General features: G+C 46.7%; 1 protein-coding gene across 2 annotated transcripts in view; it reads right to left on the bottom strand.

Annotated features, from left to right (window-relative positions):
• The window catches only part of SHROOM3 (shroom family member 3), a 102,937-nt gene that overhangs the window by 57,470 nt on the left and 19,167 nt on the right, over nucleotides 1-26,300 (bottom strand). For both annotated transcript variants that reach the window (XM_017836752.1, XM_017836753.1), the window contains exon 2: nucleotides 16,188-16,342. In XM_017836752.1, the coding sequence (XP_017692241.1) occupies nucleotides 16,188-16,342 (155 nt within the window). The remainder of the gene's footprint in view (nucleotides 1-16,187; nucleotides 16,343-26,300) is intronic.

The raw sequence follows: 26,300 nt of genomic DNA, 5'->3' as shown, positions 1-26,300 counted from the left end.
GCCCTGGATGGGAGGGAGAATGATCTGTTTCTCCCTTTAGCTTCCAAAGGCTCGTTCTTGGGTGACTGTGGCTGAGGAAGGAGATATTTTCTTTTCTAAGAAGCAGCTCTCACCATCTACTTAGCAGGAAAATCTGGGCTGCGGTTACAGCAACCGAAAGTACAAAGACATTCCTCTGAAAATTAGAGAGGAAGACCTTATATTTTTCCTTTTAATTGCCATTTTGTACCTTCAGTGGTGCAGTGTGTTTTGCAAAGTGCTCTGCACACAGTAATTAAGCCTCACAACATCCCTCACCTTAGGAAGGACTGTCACACGTCCTGCCTGGACACAGAAATGGAAGTACCCAGCAGTAAACATCTTGCCTCTCATCCCACAGTGAATATGAATGAACTCCAGGCATCCTGACCCTCTAATATTTGTGCACCTACTAATCAGACCTTATACAATGTAACTACAGGCCTTTATTTTAATGTTGTCTATGAGGAAGGAAGTATACTGCTGATTTTTTAACAGCACATATTAATTATTCTTTCCTTAATCTTCTAAGGGGATTAAACAGTGAGGAATAATAGCTGCCTTACTCCCAAATTTAAATGTTAAGTGCTGACAGTTTGTGTTTTTCTTTGCCCCTAAACATTCCCCTGAAGGCTTGTTGTGCCTTAGCATATTCACACATACTAAGACTGTAGACAGGTCTCCAATATTGAAGGGCTCCATTTCAGACACACCAAAATGCCTCCTTGTCCTCCATGGTGCAGAACTGAACTGCAAAAAGATGATAGCTTGGTCCTGGATAGATGGATCCGGAGAGATGGATCTGGATTAGATGCTTCCCCTCAGCCACTCAATCAGGCTAGGACTAACCTTCACACTCTGCAATAAAAGGCAGCATGGACCTTCTTAAAACAATCCAGGGAATTCTACCCCTTCTCCACAGACACATCCACCTCTGCTCGCTGATAAACTGGCACCTCACTTCAGTTTGTGCTTATGTTTAATAAAAACCCAGAGCTGAAGTTGCTGGGATCCGTTTCTAGAGGGGTAAGGTCACTCACTGCCTCAGTTCCAGGCCTGGAGCAACATAACTTGCTCATGTCCTGAATGATATCACGAAGCTCATGCCTTTTGAAAGACTTTTTAACAGCAGCAGGAAAAAGAAATGCCTGGGAGGTTCCAAAAACTCATGTCTGAAGGCTTGATAGGTTGATTTATGAGTCTGGGTCTCTCCCACTGTGGCTCTAAGTAAATGTTCAGTTAGGATTTTGTGGAGGGCTAGTGATCATTTCCTGCTTTCTCAGCTTTATTAAACGCAGCAGCCACTGTTCCCCTTCCAGAAACAAGGCCTCTCTGATAAGAATAACTTGAAAAACAAGAGCAGTTCAAATTCCAATAGCACTAATTCATCACTAAGCCCAAACTCCTTTTCATGAGATCCTCTGAAAAAGCCTATGCCAGGCAAGGAAGCCAGAGCTGAACAACATGGAATAGAAGTGCTTGGATCCTGAATAAAACACAAAAAATGCTGTTTGCACTTGGTCAGGGAAAAGGTCGGTTCTTCCCTGGCAATCTCCAGGAAGGACAAGGCAGAGGGATTTCTCAGGTGTGCTCGCAGCTGAGGATAAACATCAGGCACTTCTGAGCATTTGGCACGTGGAAGTGGCAGAAATGCCTTCTGCTCTCTATAAATTCACAGCGCTGTTTCCAGAGTGTGGGCACATGGGAGGCACGTCCCTGGATGGGACATTCCCAGTAAACCAAAGGACAAGAGGGCCATGAGCTCTAACTGGTTAAAGGGAGGGCTGGGAAGTGTCACAGCTGAGCCCTCGTGGGTTTTGCGCAAGATCTTTTCGCACGAAAGGTGTTCTTTAAAATGTCCCAGGGAACCTCAAGCGTCCAGGAATTCCCCAGCATCATCCAAGAGGCACTCAGGTGTGTAAATAAAGTAGCTGTGCTCTTAAGCCCTGGCTCCCAGCATGTAACCCCTGTGTAGGAACAAACGTCAGCTCCGATAAGGATGCGGGCTGGGTACACAAAGCTGAGCGGCCCCTCGGACCCACGTCATGAACCAAAGGAACTTGAAATGGTTTAAGGGAACTACCCTGTTGCATTAGATGGCAGCTCTAAGGTGGGTGATCCAAGCCTAAAGCAACCCAAATCTACCATAATCCAAGGACTTCTGGCTTGGATATGCACACTCATGGCTCTTTGGGGGATACCTCATGTTGACTTTTAAGAATTCCTGCTTGGAATTTGTCATGTTTAGTGCTCACCATGCCGAGATGACCGGGCCAACATGTGGCCTCTGAAAACCAGAAGTGAAATTAAGCAAGTATTCCTTTATAAATGCCCGGAAAAGCTGCATATCCTAATCAATTTAAGAGTAAAAAACACAGCTGAAGTGATGCCAATAGAGCATATGGAATACAAAAAGATAAATAACCTGAAGGATCCCAGGCAGAAGAGATGGGAAGAAGGCATGAGAAAAGGTACAGAGCAAGCTGGTGAGCTGTTGCTAACCTTTCCAAACACAAATCACTGTAAGTTAATTAATAAATCTTTTTCTCTGATGCTCAGGTATCCAAGAAACAAAAATGACACCAGAGAAAAAACACTGGGTTAACAGGAACACTGATCTTTTTACACTGGGTCATTCATATGTTGCTAAAACACTATAAACCTTCAAAGTTATTTGTATTTTAGATGGTCCCTGTTATGCAAATTCAGCGAAGACATTTTTCAGGGTCAAGCCCAGCCCCAGGTAGTTCAAGATTAACTATCTGCTGTCTTGGGAAGAAACAAAGCCATCAAGGGACTTGGGAAGGGAGGTACCAAGTGTTATCTGAAGGTGCTCCACGATAACATCCAAGGTATCACAAAACCTGCCATTCATCACCTGGGCTCTCCTATGAAGACAAGAGAAGTGTGGTGCAAAAGGAGAACATGCCTTGGGGTGCCACTACCTGCCACTGCAGTATCTGACAGATTGAGAGCTTTAAAAGCAAGGATTAGACACTTTCTTTGCTAAATCCAGAGCAGGAAAAATAGCTGGAGACACCACCTATTCTTAAGAGTTTCCCTCACCCCCCCAAAGCTCAGGGCATCCCTCATGCTTTGGAAAAGACAAGTTCTCACTCAGGATTTCCTGGCTGCACCTGAAAGGGCCTCAGCAAACAGCTCTCCTCAAGGTGCTCCAGGGGAACTGGAAAAGCAGCAAAGAAATGGCAACATGAAATCAAAAGCTGAGAATTATTCACACTAAATTGTCTCCCTTCAGTTGTCACTCCCAAGCTCCCGCTCCAGCAAAGCGGAGTCAAAAACTGCCCTGGAAACAAACCCTTCCTTTTGTTCTCTAAAGACTAGAAGTCTTTTTATATTTAAATGAAAATCTGTCAAACTAATTATGTGAATATGTAATGGTCTCATTTTGCACTCATTAGGGAACATGGTAATGGCCATAAATTCCTCTGACGGGAGCGTGTATGTGTGAACGCCAATGTCTGGTAACGTCTCATAACCTGCCGGCTGGACCACGGCTTTTGTCTTTAGGTTAGACCTCGTGGGACAAACAAAAGCCCCAGTATTGCTTAAATTAGATGCAAAGTGCTGTGTTCCAGCAATGTGATAAGCACGATCCTTGTGCACACAAACAGCCCAGGGGACCGGGGGACGGTTCCCACCGTGACAGCGCCGTGGCCCCGTGTCGGGCGGTGACGCCGGGCATTGTCCCACAGCATGTACGATTTTCTGCTTCAAGATATATGGGCAGCACAGCTGTTGCCCTGGATTGCTCTGAATGTCCTGTCAGGAGAACACCAATGGGACGCGGCATTCCTGGCATTTTTTTGTGCTTTTGATATCCACAGATAAAAGGAGGAAAAAGAAATAAAGAAATATGGACAAGCAGCACTGAAATAGATGTGTGTATATTATATCTCATTTATAATTCACGGGTTTTTTTCACTCCTTCGTCTTTATCCTCATGTACTGATGATGGATAACTTTTGAAATAAAACTGGGTTGGAATTAAAACAGATCCCAGTGTGGGTTAAACAGATGCAGGGAAAAAAATCAGCATCAAGGTCCATCTAATGCATCCATGCATGGCTCAAGGATCTTATTCTACATTACAACAGCTTTCAAGTAGAGAATACAGTCAAGGTATAACCTGATGCTAAGGCACAGTTAAACTGTGTCAGAGTTTGTATCTGCTCAGTGCAGCTCAGAACATTCCTCCACAGCTGGCTCTTGCTCTTTGCTTTTTCCAACTGGGCCAGAAAAACCAACAGCCTGTAGTTCAAGCTGGCAACTCACAGTCCCCTGTCCCCAAGTGCTGACAAAGAGTTCCTGGGGAGGGAGAAGAGACTAAAGGTGAAGGGAGCACTGTAGGAGCCATAAGAATACCCACACTGGCTCACTGAGGAACTAAACGTGACTAAAGACACCAAGGGCTTGACTTTAATTGCTGTTTCCTCCACCTCACTCTCCTGGTTTTTCTGCGGGTCATTTACTGGAAAGGGCGGCAGCGAGAGCACGGCTGTGGCCGAGTAAGCTCCTGATTAAAGCCTAAATCTCTGGTTGCAGAAGCATTGCCATTTTCCCTGAGTGAGATCAAAAGTAAAAGATAAAACTTATGAGGAGGTGAAAGGCTAATGGCTCCTGAAAATAGTTCGGTGGTGATAGGGCTGAGATTATTTCTTCGAACAACATTTCTCTCATTAAAAGCAGGTAGGTATCAGATTTTAATGACTTGTTTTGTCCCATCTGGGTAGGGCCAGAAAGACTTTACTCCCCTGTTCTCCACAGCCGTCTCGCAGAAGAAATGCTTTACCTGCCTTCTTATCACGGTTAACTGATACCTGCGCTTGAAAGCAGGATTTTACCCTTCTCTACAACCTTAGGCAAATATACCTGGTTCTCAGAGAGCTGACAGGAAGGCAAATCCCCTACTGCAAACTGACAGCTGTCAAGCGATAATAAATACCTGTAACAGGGAGAGTTTTATCCGCCCTTCATGTACCTATCAGCTTTCACTGAAATTATACCCTGCTCCCTGTGATCAAGCCACTCTAGCTGTGTGCCCAGCTTCAAACACAGCCCTGAACTGGGGGGAAAACTTCTGCTTTTCCTCCCCTCTCCTCCTGCATGACATCTCTTAAAAAAAAATCGCATGAAACCTCCAGAAGGTTTGTTTCACTCTGCCCTGACTCCCTCTGGTCGCTTCTCTACTTATTTCAGTACTTATTGCAGGCTGATAGGTATAGAAATACTAAGGAAATACTAAATAAACCAATATACTCTTTGGGAAAGTTAAATAGCCCCTTAGTTCTGAATGTCTCACCTCAAACCTCTTGAAACGCTCACGTAACTTTACAACTTACTAATTCCTTGTCTTAAAGGAATTAAAACACTTAAAAACAATCCACCTTGCTGAGTCACAGCAAAGGGTTGAGCAACTTGCAGGAATGAGGCCTCAGCTGCTTGACAGCAGGAAAAAAGGTTAAGGTGTGGGGAGAAACCTGCATTCTCTTCTGCGTTTCAGAAGAGAATTTCCAGGGGAAAGGAAGGAGTAGAGCCTTTCAGGCAGACAGACAGTTCCTGCCCCTGCTGCCTGAATAAAGGTTCTTCCAGCATTAACCCTTCCCAGCAGCCATCTCACACTGGTGTCCTTAGGAGACAGTTTTTATGTGGCAAAATCTTCCCTGGAATAAAAGCTGGCATCTCCCAGTAACACCTGTGATGCTGAGCTACCTGTAACTTATGAGAATCTGGTCCCACCACTCCACGATGCAGCAAAGCCCCTCAGCTAGAACAGAAGAGCTCAAGGGCCACAGGAGAATGATGGGCACAACAAACCCGCACATTGGGATCATTTACACCAGTTATAACCTTGGCATTTGAAACAATAAGGCAGAAGTGGTTTCTGTTAAGAGGACAATCAGGTGGCTCCACATCCACTGGAGACTTTACTGACCTCGTGGCAAGCACAGATCCACTCTTGCGTTGAATAGAACAAGATTTTGGCAATTAACAATAAATTACGCACACGGGCTCATGTTCCAGAGCAGAAAGAAAACGCCTCCCCAAAGCAAAGACAAGCTGAGCTCTAAAGGACCCCTTTCTCCTTCAGCACGCCTCACTCTGGAGCAGGAATCCCAGCCCCGTTCCCGTTTATTCATGAGTGAGCGCATGCAGGAGCGGGGAAGAGGGCCGGGAAGAATTTCTTTATGACAAAAAAAAGCGGCAGCCCCATTCCTGAGCCGCTGTTGCCATGGGCCCGCGGGGCTCACAACAGATGGTAGCGAGAGCCATCCCGAGCCCGGCTCTGAAGCTGTCCACTCAAGCATGCCATGCGCATTCCCCGCATTCCTCCCGGCCCGAGGGCCTGATCCAGCCCGGGGCTCCGCATCTTCCTGCTCCCGGCACAAAGGAGGCAGCAGCCTTCAGGATAACGGCTTGAGGGGAAGGCTGGACCGAGGCAGAGACAGCCTCTTTGCTGCAGAGGACATCGCTGCACCCTGAACACAGCTCAGAGCCAAGGTCACGGCCAGAAGGGATTCACCGTCTAACAGGTGTCACCAAAGCTAAAGGGTGTGAGAGAAAGGGAGCACAGGGAAAACAGCGCAGAGATGGGAGGAGAAGCAGCAGGTGACTTAAGCAGCAGAGATGTTGGGGTGTATGGAAAAAGGACACCAAAAGCAGCAGCCGCAGACTCCAGGGACCAAAGTGTGCCTCAGTGTGATGCACAGCAGAGCTTTCCCGGCTGCAGGGCACAGCCAGGCTCGGAAAAGTCAATCCACTGGACAGAAAAACGTAGCGTTCTGGTCTCCTACACCCAAACAACAGCCTGGCTGGCTCTGCAGTGAGGAATTTGAATGTGATTTGCCTGTTGCTTGCTGATCACACAGAACAGGGCTCTTCGGGGCTCATTTGCATTTGGCTGCTGGAGTCACTGGAGTTTCCTTTTTTTGAGGGGGGGTTGTTACAAGGATGGAGACAAAGCAGCAGATGCTGTGGGCTGACCACGAGGAGCAGGGCTGGCCATCCTCATTGTGCTGGGCTGCAGGGCTGCTGGGAAATGTGCTCCCTGCTCCTCAACCCAGACCCATCCCAACTCTCCTCTAGGGCTGCAACTCTCCTGACCCTCCTAAACACTGTCCTTCCAAAGAGCCGGGAGATAAGGTTATTTTCTGGTTTGTTTTTCTTCTGATGCAGACAAGGCACAAGCACTAGGTTGGAGAAAAGAGTCTGACTTTTGCTAAAAGTCGTTTGGGTGACTGTGTGTGCAGCCTTTTCTGTGCAAGCATGCAGGAAATTTTCCCTCCCTCTCACACACACAATGGTTCAGATTTGGTATTTATGAGCTTAAGTTAGAAATAAAGGAGGAATGAAGTTTCCAGGTGGCTCTTGCTTTCTTTAATCTTTCCTATGTTTCTCTCTCTCCCCCTCCCTGTCTTTTCTATCAGTCTTTAATCAAATTCCTGCTGTTACTTTTATTGAACAAAGGAGATGCTGGCACAGCCCTGAAGTGCCTGTGTACACGAGTTGCCCTCTAACAGCCAAGTTGCTACGATTTATTGCTAAATGGTCCCTGCAGGTTGTAATTTATAAAAGGCAGAAAGAAATGTCCAGGCTTTAGCAACTGAGGTAAATGCTAATATCTGGTAATTCTTCATCCACTTGGGTTTCTCTGAGGTATTGCCTTTAGCCCTTTGAAGGCACCTAAAAGACTTATCTTTAAGAGACTATAAATCAGACCAGAGAAAAGAGTAACATCACCCCGAGATGATTTTTTCACTTTGCTTCAAGGGCATGACCACCAAATCTCTTTAACTCAGGCATCTCTTCAGATTTCAGATGGGAGGTTCCTCCCATTACTGAAGCTTGGGGACATGCCCATCCCTGTAGGCATTGGGCCATGCCACAGGGTGATGAGATCTCTGCTGTAAAATAGCCTCTTCCTACAGGCTGTGGATCTTGGTCAGCTCCATTGCCTCAGGAATCTCCAGGGATACTCCCATGCTGGCTAGTTTTGCCCCAGTATTCCACTAGCAACACTTCTGACCTGCACTGCCAACTTTCACTAACCAGACTGGATCACCACAGTGTAGAAAAAACACACAGTTAAAAATATTTCACAAGGTTTGGCCCATAGTCAAAGATAAAACAACCCCAAACAAACTTCAACTTAAAAATATCCTAATAGCAGTGAAGCAGGTAATGAGTTTAAAGATTTGTTAACGGGTTTACTAAAGGAGTTCATGTCTCAGGAAATAATCAAAGGCAAAGTTCAATGACCTTAGTTTTCTGATTCATGACCAATCTAAAAGGGTGGAGAAGTGAGTGTATAATATACAGCAGGTCTTCAAGGGAAGGAAATTTGTGCTGGCCTTCACTGGAGCCACACTAACTGCCAGCTCTGGAGCTGTACTGACTGCCACCTCTTATGAATCAGCCTCTCTCACACTGTCCCTCTGCTCCCTGCAATGTTCCCATATTAATCAAACAGGAACATATCACATATCCCAGATTGCAGGGCTGGTCCATCCGTGTTAAACAGTGACACAGAGCACTGGCCTGGCCCGACACCCACTTTAAATGACTCTCAGCTTATAAAGGTGAAGCACAAAAAGAAAGCCACCTACTTGAGCAGAGACCCTTCCAGACTATAAAACTGTAAAATGCACCCTACAAACCATGGTGAGGATGTCAAATCCTCTGCTCGCGAAGACTCAGCATCCTCAGGGCATGGCATTATTATTCTCCTCGGAAACCAAGGGTGGGAATGGCCTTAAACATGCAGTCCAGCTCTTGAGACTCTCCCAAGTTCACCTCTCCCGTGAGCTTCTGGCACTTTTCTAGCCTAAAGCCTGAGAGATTTGCTTACATTGCTCAACAGCTTCCCAGTGACAGACCCTGAACCCCAGCGCAGCACTGGCTTCTCGCTTAAAACAGCAGCTGGAAAGTCCCCCACTTCAGGGGAGGATCACGGCCTGAACACTCCCTTGCTCTGAAGTTTATGATGCTCATGACGTTTAGGACCAACAGAGTCCTTAAGACTCCTGTCCTCCCTCTCCCAAAGCCCTGTGGTGAGGTCCTGCCGCCGCCACCGGCACGGAGCCGCGCCTGGCTCGCTCCGCTGCGTCTGGGGAGAGGCCGCTTACCTTTGGAGACACCGGACCAAGGCTCAGGTATTCCCATCCCTGTGCCGGAGGCAGCCTGGCATGTGGGGAGCACAGAACTCGGAGCGGGGAATGGCACTAGCGGCTCGGAAGGCGGAGAAAAAGGCGCACAGCGATTAAGATAACGAGCTGGACGTACAGGTGCCGCGCTGAGAGGCACCTCAGCACTAATCCCGCACTAAAGAGCAGGAGCTTTGCTCAGCAGAGGCAGATCAGATTACTGCCCTCCTACCCAGCAGTCGTCAGCAGGCCTGACAGACAGGAGCAGAGACCGTGAGGAAAGGGGGAATTTGCTGAGTGAAAGTGCCAGTCAGCTCTGTCCCGACTCCCCGCAGACTGGGGCTTGGCCCCTCTTACAATTAACTCTGGGCTTGGCGGCAAGAGAAGAGGAATGAAACTATACTGAAGAAAGAAGTGTTCCCAGCCAGCCAGGAATTCTCTGTGGTTTCTCTCGAAATTCTCCCTTCAAATTGCATCTGAAAAATGTAATTGGGAGTAAGGGTGGGGGAAAAAAACCCACGGTGGAGGAGCAGTGTAGCAGGGACATTGGTCCCTGTTGCTCACTGGCCCCTTAGTCAGGGCTCAGCAATTTGGCTGAAAAGTTGCCCACAAAATGGTTCCCTTCTGCCACCCACCAGCTCTGGGGGTCCCACTGCCTCTGCTCCTGCACCAAAGCACCAGCCTGAGTGTCCATATGCAGGTGTGTTTCCCATCCATGCACTGAAGATCAATCCTGCCTCCCTTCTGATGCCACAGTCAAACAGGCAGGAAGGTGAAGAAAGGGGGATTGGGGAAAAAAAAGTTGTCTATTCTAGAGCTGTTGGTGTAGCCAATGTTTTGGCCAGGTGCACACGAGAATGCTCTGTCCACCTGTGTTTGGGGGAGCGAGTGAGGCTGCCTGGTGCTACACACAGGAAGAGTTGTGCATATAAAAGACCATTTGATACTGTCTGTGCAGTGTCTGCTCTTCATTGTTCTTTTGACTGAGATATTCCACTTATCCAGCCATAAGGGAGAAACAATACCAAGGGATTTGGGTGACCTGTACAAGTCCATTCATAAAAGAACATAAGAGAGTTACAGTGATCACTACATCCTGACATCTGTTTTGCTGAAGTAAATCCAGGCAAACACAATTTATATCAGTAGGATTACATTAGTGTTCATTAACCTCTCCTGACCCCACGCCCCTTTCAGAGGAAACCTTGGATCAAGCAGGAAAGGCAAGGAAAAGATTTTGAGAAGTGAATTTACATTAGCAGCTGAGCAACTAAATATTTAACCCGGCTGTGGATGTGTGTACATCAGCCCACAGCAGTGCCACACAACAAACAAACCCCCGATACATCAATATTTACAGCCAGCTCCTGCAGTTAAAGCCACGCAACTGCAGCTCCTTGCAGCAGAGATGATGGAACGCAGCAGTTCTCAGTTTGCCCCTGCAGCTGCCCTGTGAAGGTGTCACCCTGCACTCCTCTGCACCTGGACAGGTAACCAGAACCCCGCTCCAGCCCAGCGATTTGCCCTATGGACTAGAGGTCAGCCCAGACACCACCCCAGGTAGTGAACAAGGCATAGAGTGCTTGGAGAACACATGCTTGTTTGTCTGAGTTTTCATCCTGTTGTGATCTGATCCAGCTCCAACCTAATCCTCAGGAAATTCCAAAAGAAGGAGCATCACACCCTAAAAAGCACTTTGTACAGCGCTGGCTGGCAGAGATTTCCCAGCTTTTCCAGTGTCACTTACTGACAAATCCAACCCCAGGTTGATTATCGCCTGAAGGAGGCAAACTAATCCACAGGCACTGGGGGAAAGAAGCAGCTAATATGGAGCAGCAGTGGCTGGAATTCCCTGGGTTCCTAATGCAGCTTCAGGTGAGGGGTCAGTCTGTAACATCCTATAGAGGATAACACATCATGGTGGCTGGTATTTTTCCAAGGCGTTTTCCTACTGTCCCCATCAGTGGCCTAAATCTTCCCCCCCCCCAAAATCATATCTAGATCTTCCTCACATTTACTACTCCCTGTGGGAAATTTCCCCAAAAGCCTGGCAGTCCTGAGCTGTAGACAATTTAATCCTAGGCAGTAAGGACTTGCCATTGATTTTAAAATTAAGTTTTGTTCATCTCTCAGCTGTGTGTCCTATGGCCCCTCCTAATGAGGCAGGAACTGCAAACATTTTGATGAATGCATGGAAAACTCCTCTATGACAATACCAGCTTGATCCAACACATAAGGAAATTTTAAAGCCTTTCCTTAACTGGGTACAGGGTGCACAGACCTCAGAACTCCTGTCTCCTCACAGGGGCTCAGGACCCTGATGGGCTTTGGCTGGTCACACCCTCTGGCATCACATGAGTAGCTGTAAACTCCAACCAAAGGCTCATTTGTTTAAAGAGTTAAAAAGATGCACTTGAAAATAGCTGAGACACAAGGAGACATGACCAAGGGCACACTGGAAAACTGTGGAGGACTTCACAACACACATACAACAAGTGCCCGTCACAAGACCACCCTGCCAGCCCTCTGATGCCAGCTTAGGCCTCTAAGCTGTCAGCCTTAAGAATTCCATGTGCACCAAACCTTCCTGTGTCCCGTTCTCCCAGTCATCCTCACTGAACAAAAACTGACTGCAGCGCAGAGCAGCCCTTTGGGAACGTGCTCCTGCGCTGCTGTGGAGCTGGGGGTGTGAGCCAACGCCAATTCCAATTAATTTCATTCACAAAACTTGGATTTATTCGATGCAATTTTTTGGCACACCGTCAAATACGGCACAAAATTACATTAGTGTCATAAGAGGAAAGGATTAGTTGACAGAGTTCTTTGAAGAATTGTGTTGGCACTTGTCTTTTTGTACAGATGCCAGCAGCTTCCCCTCTCTCCAGGAATAGCCCATTTTCTCCTGGTCAATGAGGGAAATCGCTGCTCAGTGAGGGTCTGAGCCAAAGCCTTTTGGAGTCTGTGGGAATCTTTCCACCGATTTCCATGGGCTTGAATCAGCTCTGAGCCTCAGATGTCAGTTGTCCTGACATCTTCCTCCCACACTTCGACACCTCCTTAGGGGCATTTATCAGGTGGAGAGGAAGACTTTTTTTCCTTTATTTTTTTTAAAGCCTTAGTTATAGCAAATTCCTGCCAAAAGTACAACTTTGTAGCTACGGCACGGGTATGGGTTTAATTCTTGATCTTGCCCCAGAGGTCTTTAAATGAGTTGACTGGAACCAGACCTGTCTGAAAGCATAACACCGGCCATGGGAGGGCCATGTAGCCCAGCATCTTCCCCCTGACAGCACCTGGAAGCAGATGTGTCAAGAAGAGGATAAGAGCAGAACAAACGTGCTCCCAGCCCCCAGCAGTTTTCATCACTCGGGCAAGGGGGCCCAGGGACAGGGATGTGCCAAGAGAATAAGCCGAATACCCCCAGTGATGCAGGGAATCTGTAGGGAAGCATGAAAACGAACACACAGATTACAGTTATAGCCAAGGATAAGATTAATCCTTTCTTTTTGTACAGTTTTTAGCACAACAGGAAAAGGAGGATAATGTTTTCTATCCCCACTCCTCCTTTATTTGACTTGTATTTTTAATCTGAGGTTCTTTGAGACAGAAAAGAACTGCAGGTGCTGCTAAGCCTGAGGCAGACATAAGCCACTAGCACTGCAAACAGAAAATCGACTGCCTTGAATACTGATCTGTGATGGAATATTGTAGATACCACGTAAATAATACTTGGTGGTCACTCATGTCAGAGTGGTTGGATATATGGTAGGAACACACATGTGGTGCATCTTGGAGTAAGTAGTTGTGCTGTAAACCACAGCCTATTTGGGATTCAGACTTCATGCAACTCACTGGCTCTGCACACACAAGTGTCACCAGCAGAGCCCCTCACATCCCAATCTGTGCTGGCCTGAGCCCCAAAAACAATACCCTGAAAGAGCCCTGCAGGGCTCCTGCATGCCAGCGTGGGCAGAGTGAGGGCTTAAAACACTGGTAATTCTCTGCAGAACATTGGTACTTGCTGTTCCACTAGAAAATTTTAATAGAGCTTTGCATTAATTAACCGAGACTGAGGCTGGAACCCTTTAGAGTGCACTGTCCCCTCAACAAGAATGACTCGGTGTGTTCACCTCTGCCCTCCCTGCACCAGGCAACGGTAGATGACACAGCAAGTCTGAGGAATGGATTCTGGAGGCTTGGCTCAGGCAGTGTTTGTGCCAGAAGGGGTGTGTGGAGTTGTCCCTGTGGCTGTGGGTCCCTTTGGTGTGACACCACCACGCCTGGCTGATCTAATTGCTGCTGTTACAGACACGTTGAATGCCCAACCATGTAAACAGTGTGATGCTCCCACAGCCATTCCTGCTTACTGACCTGTGCAAAAGGCTATTTTTGGCAACTGCTGGAGGCCACTGTGGTGGCAATGCCCACGCTCTGAGCCTTATCTTCAGCTGATCCAAGCATGCACAACACAATTAGATCAGACTGATACCACTAAAAAGGGTCTTTTTTTTGATTGTACCCAACTCTGCTAAGATACTGAAGTTGGAGAGGAAGCAACAGGAGAAAATAAAACAAGTTAGAAAAAATAATCTGTCTTTCATAATGAAACAGGTAAGTCTTATTGCTTTTGTAGCTTTAGCTTTCAAACAGCTTTTCCTCCAGCTGGTTAAAGATCAACTGCATATCAAAACTCTCTTGGACAGATTGCTGAGGACAGTAGGGCAGCCTCCCGCTACAGAATCCAACAAACTGGTCTCTCCAGTTTCCCCCAGCGATTCACACCTACTGTTCCCAAATGGGCAAATCCTGAGCAAAAAGATCTCCCCAGCATCAGCCTGTGGATTCCTCAGGCTTGATGGAACTGGTTCTGCTCATACCCACGGAGAGATATATTTGTCACCAGCAGGGATACAGACACACCGAGTCATTCCCTGGGATGCAGAGCAGATCTTACTCCAGCTTGTTCTGGCTTCAGCACAATGGAGTGTGAGTACCAGGCTCCCTCACAGCACACCAGTTGCAGGCCTGAGGTGTACAGGAATGAACAAACACACACAACTCTGAGGCTGTTGTCCTGGAAATGAATGGGCAAAACAAGCTCAGGGAGGCAGGAGGGAATGGCAGAAAGACAGGAACTGGCTTTAGGAACAGACCTGGAAATAAGTGAGATAGGAGCAGCCCTGTTGAAGAAGCAGAGAAAAATGAACATTTGAAAACTGTCATTGGGCTCCAGAGCTGGGGAAGAGACAAACAAAATGCAGCTAGAGAGCACCCATGGAAAGTTATCTTCCAAATAAGGATCCTCTTATGGGATAGGCACAGTATTTACTTAACACTAGGGCTTATTTGGTCATTTTCTGCCTCTGCCCTACTGTAATTCCATGAGCAAGGAAGCAAAACATGCATAAATTCACAGCTTCACATGTCTCTCCTCCTGCAAGTCACTCCCTGAGGACAGCAGGAGGTTTGCACAGGAGTGAAAGTCAGACTATGGTCCTCAGGTACTAACTACTCTCGTGCTGGTTATTTAGTTAAAACCATTCATATTTATTAATATTAAATATCCTCACGAGACAGGTAATTTTTTTTTATATTCATTTTAGCCTTTCCTCTCATACTGAATTTTCTCTGATTTTGCCCTCACATTCCCTTAATTGAAACTATTCCCACTCTTTTCCTCCATCACACTGATCAATCAAACTTCAGCTGATGAAGACTGATGATGAGACATCAGTGCTGAGCTTTGTAGGTGACATTCCAAGGGAAATACCACATCATTGCATCAGCCAGTCTACAGTCATGCAAAGTATTGTAACATCAGTTTTGTTTGGTTCACTCAGCTGCCACTAAAAGCTTACCTTTGTCCTAAAATAAAAGCCAAGTCACCTGAGGAGTGGGAGTTTGTGTCATCCCTAAGGAAGAGTTCCCGTGAATATTGAAATCACGGACTTAAAATTCAGGTCACAAATGACTGGTCAGGGAGTTTTCAGACTGCTGGTACTTGCAGCAAGCAACCCTAATCCACTTCATGGAATCATTGTGGTCAATTTACAAAAATCAGCAACACAAGCACTCAAAAATACTTTATTTTGCTGCAGAGAAGTCAGGACCTCACATTTTTGGGTTTTTTTGCTGCCTTCGTGCCAGCACTGCAGGGTCAGCTGGGGCTGGAACAAATTAACCGAACGGAGGGCTGGGCTCTTAGCTCCTGTTGGGATTTTCCAGTCCTAAGTTTCTGGATTATTACCGAGCTTTAAACGTGCACAAAAAGTTTGAAGTGCCTTGGCAAGGGGATAGTGTGTGAATGTAACATCTCTTAGAGTTAACATGCTTGATCCTTGTAGTGGTGATGAAATGAAACCATGGAAGGCTCCTAACCAAATTTTCTTCCTTTTTGGCTAAGTGTGGAAATTCAGAACAGAGCACTCCATGAAGTGATACCAGCTATCACCTAACTGGCACGGAAAAATCTGTTTGGACTTGCCACAGTGAAAAACATACAGGAAGCATCTCTACTAAGGTTTTAAAAAAACAAACAACACAAATGCCAGACCCAAACATCTCTGATTCAAACCCCTCCATCACTCACCTGCAGAACACCAAACAGCTCCAAATCTTGCTGAGGCCACTGGAAATCTTTCTGCTGTCACAGCAACAGTGACAGCATGCAGCAAATGAGGCAAGAGCTATCTACAGAACTGCCACCCTTTCACAGAGAGCCCCGAGCACTTGGAAGAAAGATGGGAGTGCTTGTACATCACTGAACAGGAATCCTGGAGTGTCATGTGGCAGGGGAGCAGTGCAAGAGAACTGGGTAAGTATTTCACATGCTGGGACATATCAGTGACAAAGGAGTGCTAGAAATGTTGGCTGAAAAGAACAAACACTTGCCCTTGGGCTCATGGCTGTGTGCTCAAAACAAAGCTTGTGCTAAGATGAGGCTTTCAGCTGGAGATGTGAGGGGAATGGATGTGAGGAGTGTGAAGCAGTGTGGATCTTGCCTACCTGCGGACGACAAGCTTCAGCTTCTTGTAGGACCCTTTCACCAGGGAGATGGCCTCTCTCCTGGAGCTGCTCAGTTCCACCTCGTTGATGTTCACCACTTCGTCACCAGCCTGCAGCTTGGAAGGCAGGGAGTCTGCCTTGCCTCCCTCTTCGATCTGCACAGGAGAGGACAAGGCGAGGGTGAGACATTGCACCTGCAGAGCTGAGCCTGCCTTTCTGTTCAAGGAATTAGGCCTACCAGCCCCAAACTCTGCTCTCAGGTTAAGAAACCTGGTCTCCCTTTGCCAGCCAGCTTGCTCAAAGGTGTGTGCTTGCCAAATGAGTTCTGCCAAGAATCACTGTTTTGAATAAGCCTGAAAAGCCTTTGGTATTTGGAAGCAGTAAAGGCCAGTAAAACAGCCGTGGACTGGCTCCTGATAAGAGCACCCAGGCACCAGCATAAGGGCAAAGCTGGGATTAGAGGAGCCTGGATGTGTTTTTTTTTGTTCAAGCTCCTCTCCATGATCCACCCCCGGTGAACAACAGCTTCAGCAGCAAAGCAGGTGCACCCAGGTGTGGTTAGTTAACGATGTGCAGTGCCTCTGAAGGGTTTTCCAGCTGGGAATATAGAGAAAGTAGACAATTATTTGAATTTCATGTGAAAGTAAGAAGCCTGCTCAAGGCTATGTAGTGGCAAGGCTACAAGGAGAATCCTAGGGCACTCTCCCCTCTGCTTTGAATGGCCTGTCCTGTAAATGGCATAGTGATTCCCCATCTGTGTGTTGGCAGAAATACACTGTCTGCAACAGTCAGTGACAAGGCAGAGGATAAGAAAATCTGGCCTAGGATTGGTGAATTCCAGCCTTGAGCACTAATGCACTCTCTCTGCAAGGGTGTACTAGTGTAGCAGAGGGCTGGGTTATATATGGGCTCATGCATTGCAAATCCTGAGTTTCGGCAGGCTCGGGAGCGCCAGCGGTTCCAAGTTCAACTGATAATTACTTTGATTGCAAGACTTGCTGCCCCGGAGTCTGATACTCAGAGCCCCTGGCAGTCCCTGCTCCACAGAGGCTGTGACCTGCGTTAGGAGTTGTCTGGGGACCCACACTTGAGCGTAACATCCCCTGGCACATCACAAGTACAACAAAGAAGCGTCTCTGTCTTTGTCTCTGCTGAGACAAAGAAATGTCTCTGGATTGGAGGGCAGGAAGGGCTGCTATTTGCAGGGGTACCATTTTGGGAGCAGTCAAATTGCACACATACTTCTGGAAGTTGCTTTTATTTCAAGTCATGCCAAGCAATGTGTAACTGAGCCGTGCCCCAGACGTGTAACTCAGCACATGCAGACACGGTGCCCAGGTTTTTACCAGCACATTAGTTTCGGTGTTGAATGGTGACTTCTCACAGGCAAAGCCTGTCTGTTCCCCTGAACAATAGAATTCCAGCCCGTGTACCTTCTGAAACGTAAAATCTGACTTCCCCAAACACCAGCCAATAAATTGTCCAAACCCCCTACAAAGGCAGGTAAAAATCATCATCATTCATCCTACCAGGAACTCTTCCACTGATGAATGAGTTTTTTCTTTTCTTCTTAAGAATGGATAAAACCACAGGAATGAGCCTTCCTATAAAGAGCCTTGTATCACAATTACCAGGAAGGGTGAGAGATGAAACATTAGCCCTTGCTGCCAGTATAAATAAATAACAAACGAAAAATGCAGTATTGCTGCAGTTTATTGCTGCTGTAAAGGAAAATAGATGGGTGTCATTTCAATGACATACAACAATGGGGGTACCAGGGGTCAGATTAGCTCCTGATATAGGCAACAGAAGGGATTTTTTGTTTGTTTTTGTTTTATGTTACAGCACGTATCATGGAGAAAAGGCCACCTTGGAAGAATATCTCCTGTAACAAATGCCAGCTACTTCAAAGGCTGAGATACCCATCAGAAGCATTTGTATTAACTTGTGTCTTGATGAACCCTGACGTGGAAAAAATCAACTGAATTGTGATCTGTGCTTTATCCTCTAATAATTCCAATTGCGTTTATATATTGGAGATTTTTCACTCCACGGGAGCACTGTTTTAAGGTTCTCTTTGCAACCACTTGCAAAGGCCTGACCTTTCTTTTTCTCCTCTTTTTCAGTGAAAATGGACATTTTGACTCTTCCATATTCACCTTTATAAATAGTGTGAAATCAAAGACTTTAAGGAAAGACTAAACCTCACAATACTTGAGATAAGGCTGCTGACATTATGAACAGCTCTGCAAGAAATCTGTCTCCAAAGCCTGATGGATTCCAGCTAATCCCTATGCCAAGGGCTCTTCAACTGCAGCTTGCAAGGCCACGCAGCCGCAGTACCAGAGTAAAGGATGCCTTTAAGGAAAGTTTGCTAACACAAGTGCAGAGTCATCTGCAACTAATTCCAGAGGCTGAGAGGGAATTGCTTTGCTCCCGTGTACTTAAACTGTCCATGAGCAACAGCTACATCCAGACACACTTTTTGGCATTAGAAGCTTTTGATGGCAGCATTACAACTGTATTACTTATGGAGTTGGAGAGAATAGAAATGGAGATATGGATTTGTATTCTGTTGTTGACACAGTTCTCTCATCTATTACTAACCTGTCAGCCACCTCATCTGTCATCCCTTCAGCTGGGGTTACCTGGCTGCAAATTCCTTAAAGTTCCTGGAGGAAAACATTCACAACAGGCTTGTCACCTGGCCCTATAGCTCAGAGAGACAAAAGAGGCAAAAGGACTCCCAAGTTTCCATCAGAAGTCCAGAAGCAAGGCCTTGTCTCCCAAAGCAAGGCTTAGATGCTCCACATTCATTCTCCCTCTCTGAATGCCTCTGAAAATATTTGTGTTTAAGGAGTGGTGATATTTCATGGGAAGGATTGGGTGATTTAAACAAAACAAGCTGCACTATGAATACAAAGCTCTATCTCTACCCAGTGTAACAATTATCAACAAAGCAAACAAACTTCAACACACAGCTAAGCTATTTAAATGAACACCTGCTTCACTGGACGAGGCTGCACAAAGCAAGTTGTGCTGGACTGGTTCAAGCAGCCCCGGCATTGCCAAAATCACCCTCAACAAAAATGTAATGGCCATGAGCTACAGGACCTGGTGCAAGAGGTCAATCAAAAGCCAGTAAGACCTCTTATGGTTTATTTAAGCTGAGGAAAACAAGGTGAAATGCAGGCAGCAAACCCCATGGGTGTAGCATTGTCACTCATCTAACAGGAGCGGGAGGAGCCAGTGGGAGCCAGCCAGGGCCTGAAGTTTTTTTCCTTTTGGCTGGATGAAGCCAACTGCTCTGCCAAGGTGAGATGTGAGGTGACTCTGGCAAGCCCAGAGTGGAGGGATACCTAAAAATCAGTCTGGCTTTGTACCTCTGGGAGCTGGATTCAGTGGCTGGTCTTAATGCAGATGACTGCAGAGAAAATGCTGCTCCCCTCCTTCAGCCTTAATGCCATGTCACAGTCTGGGGGCAGCGACATGCAGCAGACAGGAATTCTTCCCCACTGTCCCCAGCCTCAGCATCACCGTGGCAGAGCAGTGAAGACAATTCAATCAAAAAGTAGTTAAGTCAAAGGTCTCCCCCTGGAGCTGTGTCTCTGCTGGGCTTCCCCATCCCTGGTGCAGACAAGCATCTTCAGGGAATTCAGCTCTTGACATTTACTCCAAGCCAAGGAAAGAGTGTCCAAGTTAGTTATGGTTTTATGCTGCAGGGAAGCAAGGAAGGCATGCTTTTCTCACAGTGCTCTGCATTGTTCTGCAGCAACATTTCTGCTCCCAAGTACAAGGCATGGTAGCGGAGAGATTAATTTATTCCAGGTAATCGTACAAGGTTCACATTGAATGAATTCACCTCGAGAGGCTGAATGTTATTCAGTGGAAGAACAAGTTAAACCTCACAGTTTTGAAGGGTTAGCAGTGCTCTGAAATATTTTCAATATTTAAAATAAATCTGTTATTTAACAGAGGCAAACCAGTATATTTTCTCCCAAGTCAGCCTGAAACACGGATGATGTGGAAACCAAGAGTGCAGGCAGTTTACTGAAGTGCTCCTGCACCACTGCAGACAGAGGCTCCCTGCAGCACCAAGATCCATTGCAATGTAATTTACTGAGGGCGGACACCAAAGCAAAGTGACTGTGGGCACCAAGGCAATCCAGCTGCAGAAATGCCAGTGGGATCCGTGCAGGGTGGATGCAAGTTACTGAGGAGTGGAGAGGATTCAAGGTCATTCCTGGGACTACCCTGCAGGCCCCAACACTTCCACACCTTTCCATTTCCTGCGTGATTGTTTCCTGTCCCGGGAGCAAGGTTAATCTCAGCAGTCAGCCCCTCAGCAAAAAGTGGCAAGAAGTGAATGGAAAACAGATTGCTGGCTTCAGCTCCAAGAGATAAGGAGACATGCCCGGATGAGTTTGCCTCTGACTCCTCTTGGTGACTCCAAATTCCTAAGCCAGCGGAGGAAAGAAGGCTTAGCTCTTAAGATAATTTTCCACCTTCTTAAGCACGAAACTGTTCGGCTCCCACAGAGATTTTTACATTTAAAAGAGGAAGGGGCAGAGAAAGATGGGCCTATGGTGCAGCTTTGACTCAGGCCTTCAAGAAGCCTCCAGGATCTTTCCTGTAACAAGGGGCAAAACTAACAATAAATTTTCTCCACCCCTCCCCGTATATACAAGAGAAGGAACTAATCTGTGTTTGCTCTGGGTAACGCCTAGAGCCATATCAGGCCTCTCTTTTGGTACCTGGGTCAGCTGCAAACAGGGTGCAGGTGCAGAGCAATGCTCCCCCTTTTCCATGGTAAAACCAGAGGCACTGCTTCCTCCGGCTCATCTCTTTGCTGCAGGAGGCCAGGTTGGATCCCTGTAGCTCCCGCCTGCACGCCCTTAATTCTTTGTTCACTGTTTGGTTCTTGCAAACAAGCCATTCCAAGCATGCCACGGAGGGTACAGCACCAGGTGATACAAACACTGGGGCCCGGGGCATGTTAACTTGATCCTGTTTGGTCTGTGGTGATTATCGGGCGGGCGGTATCAGCTCAAGGGCTACAAGAACTCACTGCCTGTCCACCCCTTGTAGCTGATACACTCGTCCCCCTCCAGAGCACACAAAGCCAGGGGCTGCACATGGCTGAGAGTTAATATTTGCTTTGCAGTGTGACAGTTAAAAATAGCTGCTTGTCGAAGAGTCTGCTGGAAAGGTCTTCTGCTCTGCCCCAAACACACCCAAGGACTTCTTTTATTCACCCTGCTTTGCCATCCTGCCCCCAAACTCACAATCCTTTCTCACATTTCTCACAAGGTTTCAATAATTAAACACCCAGTTCCTATGACATTTAGACAGCGAGCCCGTTACCTACAAACCTTAGGAAATTCAGTCTGTGACATCAGCTGCTCCCTAATCCTTTCCACAGGTACAGAGCCCACACACCACCTCCAAGCAGCCCTTCTTGGTGGCTGCAGTGTATCCCTCAAACTGTGCCATGTCACAGACCAACATTCAATTATTTCTTTAATCTCCCTCAGATCTGTTCTAAAAACAAGGAGAGAATGACAACATTTGGAACTTGCCTTTCAATCCTTTTTACACAGCACTGCCTTGTGCCCTTCTTTATGGGACGCTTTACAGGCTTTTCCAGACTTTTGTATTACATTTTTATAGTGGCTGTTGTGACCTATATTTCCGTGACCCCCAGAGGTTGTAGCTTGACAGGGTGACCAACTGCCAGGAGACTTTCTTTGGGTTGTTTCTTTTTGGGGTAACTGGAAAATATTCCCACATTAGAAAATATGGATGAGGCACCTGTGATCAGCCTGGAGGAGAAAAAAGACAACCAGCAACTCTCAAAGTACAGTTGTTGAGGGTTTTTTTCACCACATGATTAGGCAGTGAACTTCCTGTCTTGGCATCCTGCTCACATGAACTCGTAGAAATGTCAAGAAAATCTGCCCTGCAATCAGGTAATTCCATAAATTAGGTAAATCTAAAACTATGGGATTTTCTGGCTACTGGAACAGGTAGTGCTTATCTTTCCTGATGACAGATCCTTGGCCCCAGCATGGCCAGTTACTGCTTTTGATGTTTGCCACTTCTCTCTCCCTTATTTCCCTTCCCCAGTATTAACACTTCCATTATACCTGTTATAAATAGCAATAATGATGGTAAAGACAACAGTGGTAATGATCCTCAAGAACTTTCCTTCCATTAGCTAATTTGACCTTTCAACACCATGGGAAGACAGCAGGAAGTATTGTTCCTAAATTAGAGAGGAATAAAAACAGAAGCCATGTTTATGTAACTTTTCCGGGGTCACAGAAGGAGCCACACAGCAGCGCTGGAGCCGCACTCCCTGCTCTGGCTGAGGTCACGCTGCCCTGATGCCAAACGAGACTCCCCTCCTCTAATACTTCATCCACGTCTCCAGCACTGAGGCATTTTCTCTCAGGGTAATGCTCCCTTTCCTACAACCAACAGGAGCTGCTCTTGGATGTCCTTCCGTCATCATGTCTGGTTTCCCACTTTTCTCCGCAGTTTTCGTTCTTCTCTGTTGCGGTCGTCCTGTCCCTCATGGTGCTATCATTTCCCTTTCTTCCTTTTGCCCTATATTCACTTTTTCCTCATGCTCCTCCTTCCTCCACGAGCCCACTAATATAAACTAATGACCACTAGACAGACTATATGTGAAAGGAAGAAAACCAGATGATGCAGCAGAGCCATGCTTGATGACCTGACCGAAGCTCTTGCCAGGGATTCAATAGCTGCTGAGGGGATTTAGGTATTCACTTCCCTCTCATTTTAATGAGAATCAGACATCACAATTTTTAGGGACTCTTTGAAGATGGAAGCTTAGAGCAGCCAAGAGCAATTAAAGCTCAGCTCAGCATCAAGAGCCGTGTCCTTCAGGGCATGGGAGTACCGCTGGCATCCCTCGGGGATGAGAAGGAAGTGCTAACGGACTCTGCAGAAGGAGCTGGGCCGGTTCATCCCAGCATGGTGGCTCAGTGCTTCTTGACTCTCTGCCAGGTCACACACACTCCACAGTTCCACAGCCAGAACTCCCCTCGGACCAGATCATGGCTCAGAGTGACGGTGCCGGGACAAAAGAGGAATTTCACGGTGCAAGCCATTGTCATCACATCACACTTGGCAAACCTTTTCTTTATTCCCCCAGCCCTCTGTAGTTATTAAAAAGTCTTCTCAAGTGAATTTAGTGCCCATGAAGGATGCCAGGCTCACAGCCCTGGAGATTCCTTTTCCTTGCCTACAGATCAGTTTGTCACCCTTGCTCCCTGCCCACTTCTCCCTTCTTCCTTTTGTCTCCAAGAAAGACTCCTCCTCTGAGATCCTCAGGGGTGCTCAGCTCCACAGACCCAAGTGCAGCAGCTATTTTTAAAAATGGACATTTCTGTGTACCAGGCTCCCCAAACGGAAAAGAGCATGGCAACTGAAGAGCCCGTTCTTGCTCCGGCTGTGTGGATGCCTTGAAGGGCTTCCTGGTTTTGCTGGGAGCAGCAGGGAGATGGAGCAATGAACTCTGCGAGGGAGATACCCAGCTCCGGTCGGGTTGTCCCCGCAGTCCCTACCTTTGTCCCCTACTGCCACCTCGCGGCAGCTCGACATTCAGGGGACAACTGCTTTTTCCACGGAATTTTTCATTGGAAATAATTTTTCAATTATTACTGCTGTTGTAAAAATAGAGCCATGGCTGCGTTTAATTCGCACGGTATATATGAAAGGTTCAAAGGCAGATGCTTGAATAAATTTTATCGTGTGGAAAAGAACAAACTGTTGAAGAGTGACATTTGCCTTATTTCTCAGTTTAAATATTGAAAACCCAGGCAGACTCACCAGGGAATGCTGCAGCCCCCGAAATCCCCTGCCCACGTGTCAGCATTTCACAGCAATCCAGGAACTTTCTTGATAATTTTATACCACAGATGGGGACATGAATGGTGCAAAAACTGCCAGGGTGTGAGAGGAAAGACATTTGTTCTCCTCTGCCTTTAAAAAAATCCCCTCAGATGTGGGTGACAGGGGGAGGTGCTCCCTAAGGCCACTCTCACAGTCACACACAGCACCTATCCCTCTCCTTGCCCAGATCCTCTGAAGTACCCACATCTCGTTTGGAACTATCTTATCCAGATCTTCTTTCAGGGAAGGGGATTTATACCTTTGTGTTTCCAAGCGGATTCATTTATCAAGCCAAACACTTTTTGGCAAAACTATTTCTAGCTGCAGTAGACACATGAATGAATTTAGCTGCAGTTCAGGTTGAGGCAGGGCCAAGTTTCCAGCTCTGTCAGGTGCCGTGGAGATGGATGAGGCACACACACCTGTGGAAACACCAGGCACACTGCCCACCACCTTCCTCCTTCCTGCATGCTTTGGCTGCTTTGTGGAAGCTTTGCATTTACACATTTCCCTGCATCTTGAGGACGACATGTAAATGCCCTTCTAGAGAAAGGGTTTAAAATTCTTGTTCTGCCATATGTGCCAGGGAGAAGTCCCCACAAGCATCTCAAACACAAACTGAACCCCTGCACTCCCTTCCTCCTGACTTGGTCCCATTTCCTGGTTTCTCACAGTTCTCTCCTTTTTTTTTTTTTCTGCTCATCTGTTTCCAAAAAGTCATTGAAAATAAAGTGACAGGACAAACAACTATGAGATTCCCGCTAACCAGGGCAATGTGAAGTGATGTGTTTGGCTCTCAGCAGCGAAAGGCCCTTGATCTCGGGAAAGAACTGGATTACAAAGGCACGTTTTCCTTGCTCCAGTTTTATATCTAACCCAGAGCAGCACACAGAATGTGCCCTGGCTCCTGCATCATGAGAAGCCCATTTGACTCGCTGGTCTGCTCTCTTCCTGCATGTAGTGCCGGGTCCTGGAGGTATCACCATTACAGACATGAGGGGATGGATGAATCCTGGTACAAGGAGCACTTTATATCCAAATATTGCACAACCTTTTCTGTTTTCTTAGCTTCGCTCTTAAGCACTGAAAAATCATATTCCTGCTTCACGCTGCTTATGCAATGCACTGGAAACTTTACTTTTATGTCTTGGGGAGGAGGAAGGAGGGGAGCAGGAATAACCAGAAAGGAAAGGAATGTGCCTGCTAAAGCCAGTCATTACAGAGTGGCTAAACAGCATTTCTTTAATCGCCATGGCTCCAGGGAATAAGGCAGCAGGCACATGTTTTTATAAGCAGAATTATGCATTAATGAAAATCCCAGGGCAGCCCTGTAAGAGCAGAGGCATTAGTGGCAGCTGGGCCGCTGGCCAAATTCCAGTGAAGGTAACTTCATTGTGTTTCCTACAGTTTCCCCGCTACTTCCATGAATGTGATCAATTGTTTCAGCTCCAAGTCGCTCCGCAGCATCCCTGGGATGTACAGTTCTCTGGGATAACATTCTCGCTTAAGGAATCTTTGCAGAATTTAAAAATAGGTCCTGTGAATGATGACAATGTCCTTTCTCGCAAACGAATTTGCAACAACAGCTTTGAGTCAAACAAGCTGCAGAAAACTTGCGTAAAAGTTCCAAGAGGAAAGAACAAAAAGTACACTGGAAACCTCAAGGCAGAAATACTGTGGAAGACACTGCTTGGGCTGTTTGGAATTAGTTTAATTAATATCCTTCCAGGGACTTGAGCACGCATTGCTAAATTCAGTATATGCCTTTTTCATTTCATAGGATTTGGATGAAGCCTTTGCAGAAGGGATTTTTCAGAGAAAAAGTCCCACTGTAAGAGGGCTTGCAATGGGGTTTTCCTCTGCTATGGCTACAGCTGGCCAGTGGCGACTCTTCCTCCAGGCTTTCAAATTTTTAAAGATACTCAAAGGGAGTGTCTTTATCCAATTTGGTTAAAACCAGGCACTGTCTAGGCTGTATCAAAGCAAACTGTGCTGAACATATGAAAAGCTTGGATGAGCTTTAAACACTTCAACTCACATTCAAAGGGCCTGGCAGGAGAAGAGCAAAACCACAGGGAGATGGGACAACAAACCTTAAGGCTGCAAGTCTGAGTTTCCTGCTGTCCCAGCAGAGACTTTTTGGGAACGCTAATATTGAACTGCTGCTGTTTGCTCTCACCATTGCCAACACAA

The sequence above is a fragment of the Lepidothrix coronata genome, unplaced genomic scaffold (assembly GCF_001604755.1).
Source record: "Lepidothrix coronata isolate B3197 unplaced genomic scaffold, Lepidothrix_coronata-1.0 Scaffold283, whole genome shotgun sequence".
Classification (NCBI taxonomy): domain Eukaryota; kingdom Metazoa; phylum Chordata; class Aves; order Passeriformes; family Pipridae; genus Lepidothrix; species Lepidothrix coronata.
Note: the sequence above shows the minus strand (reverse complement) of the source record. Positions and strands in the feature narration are given on the sequence as shown.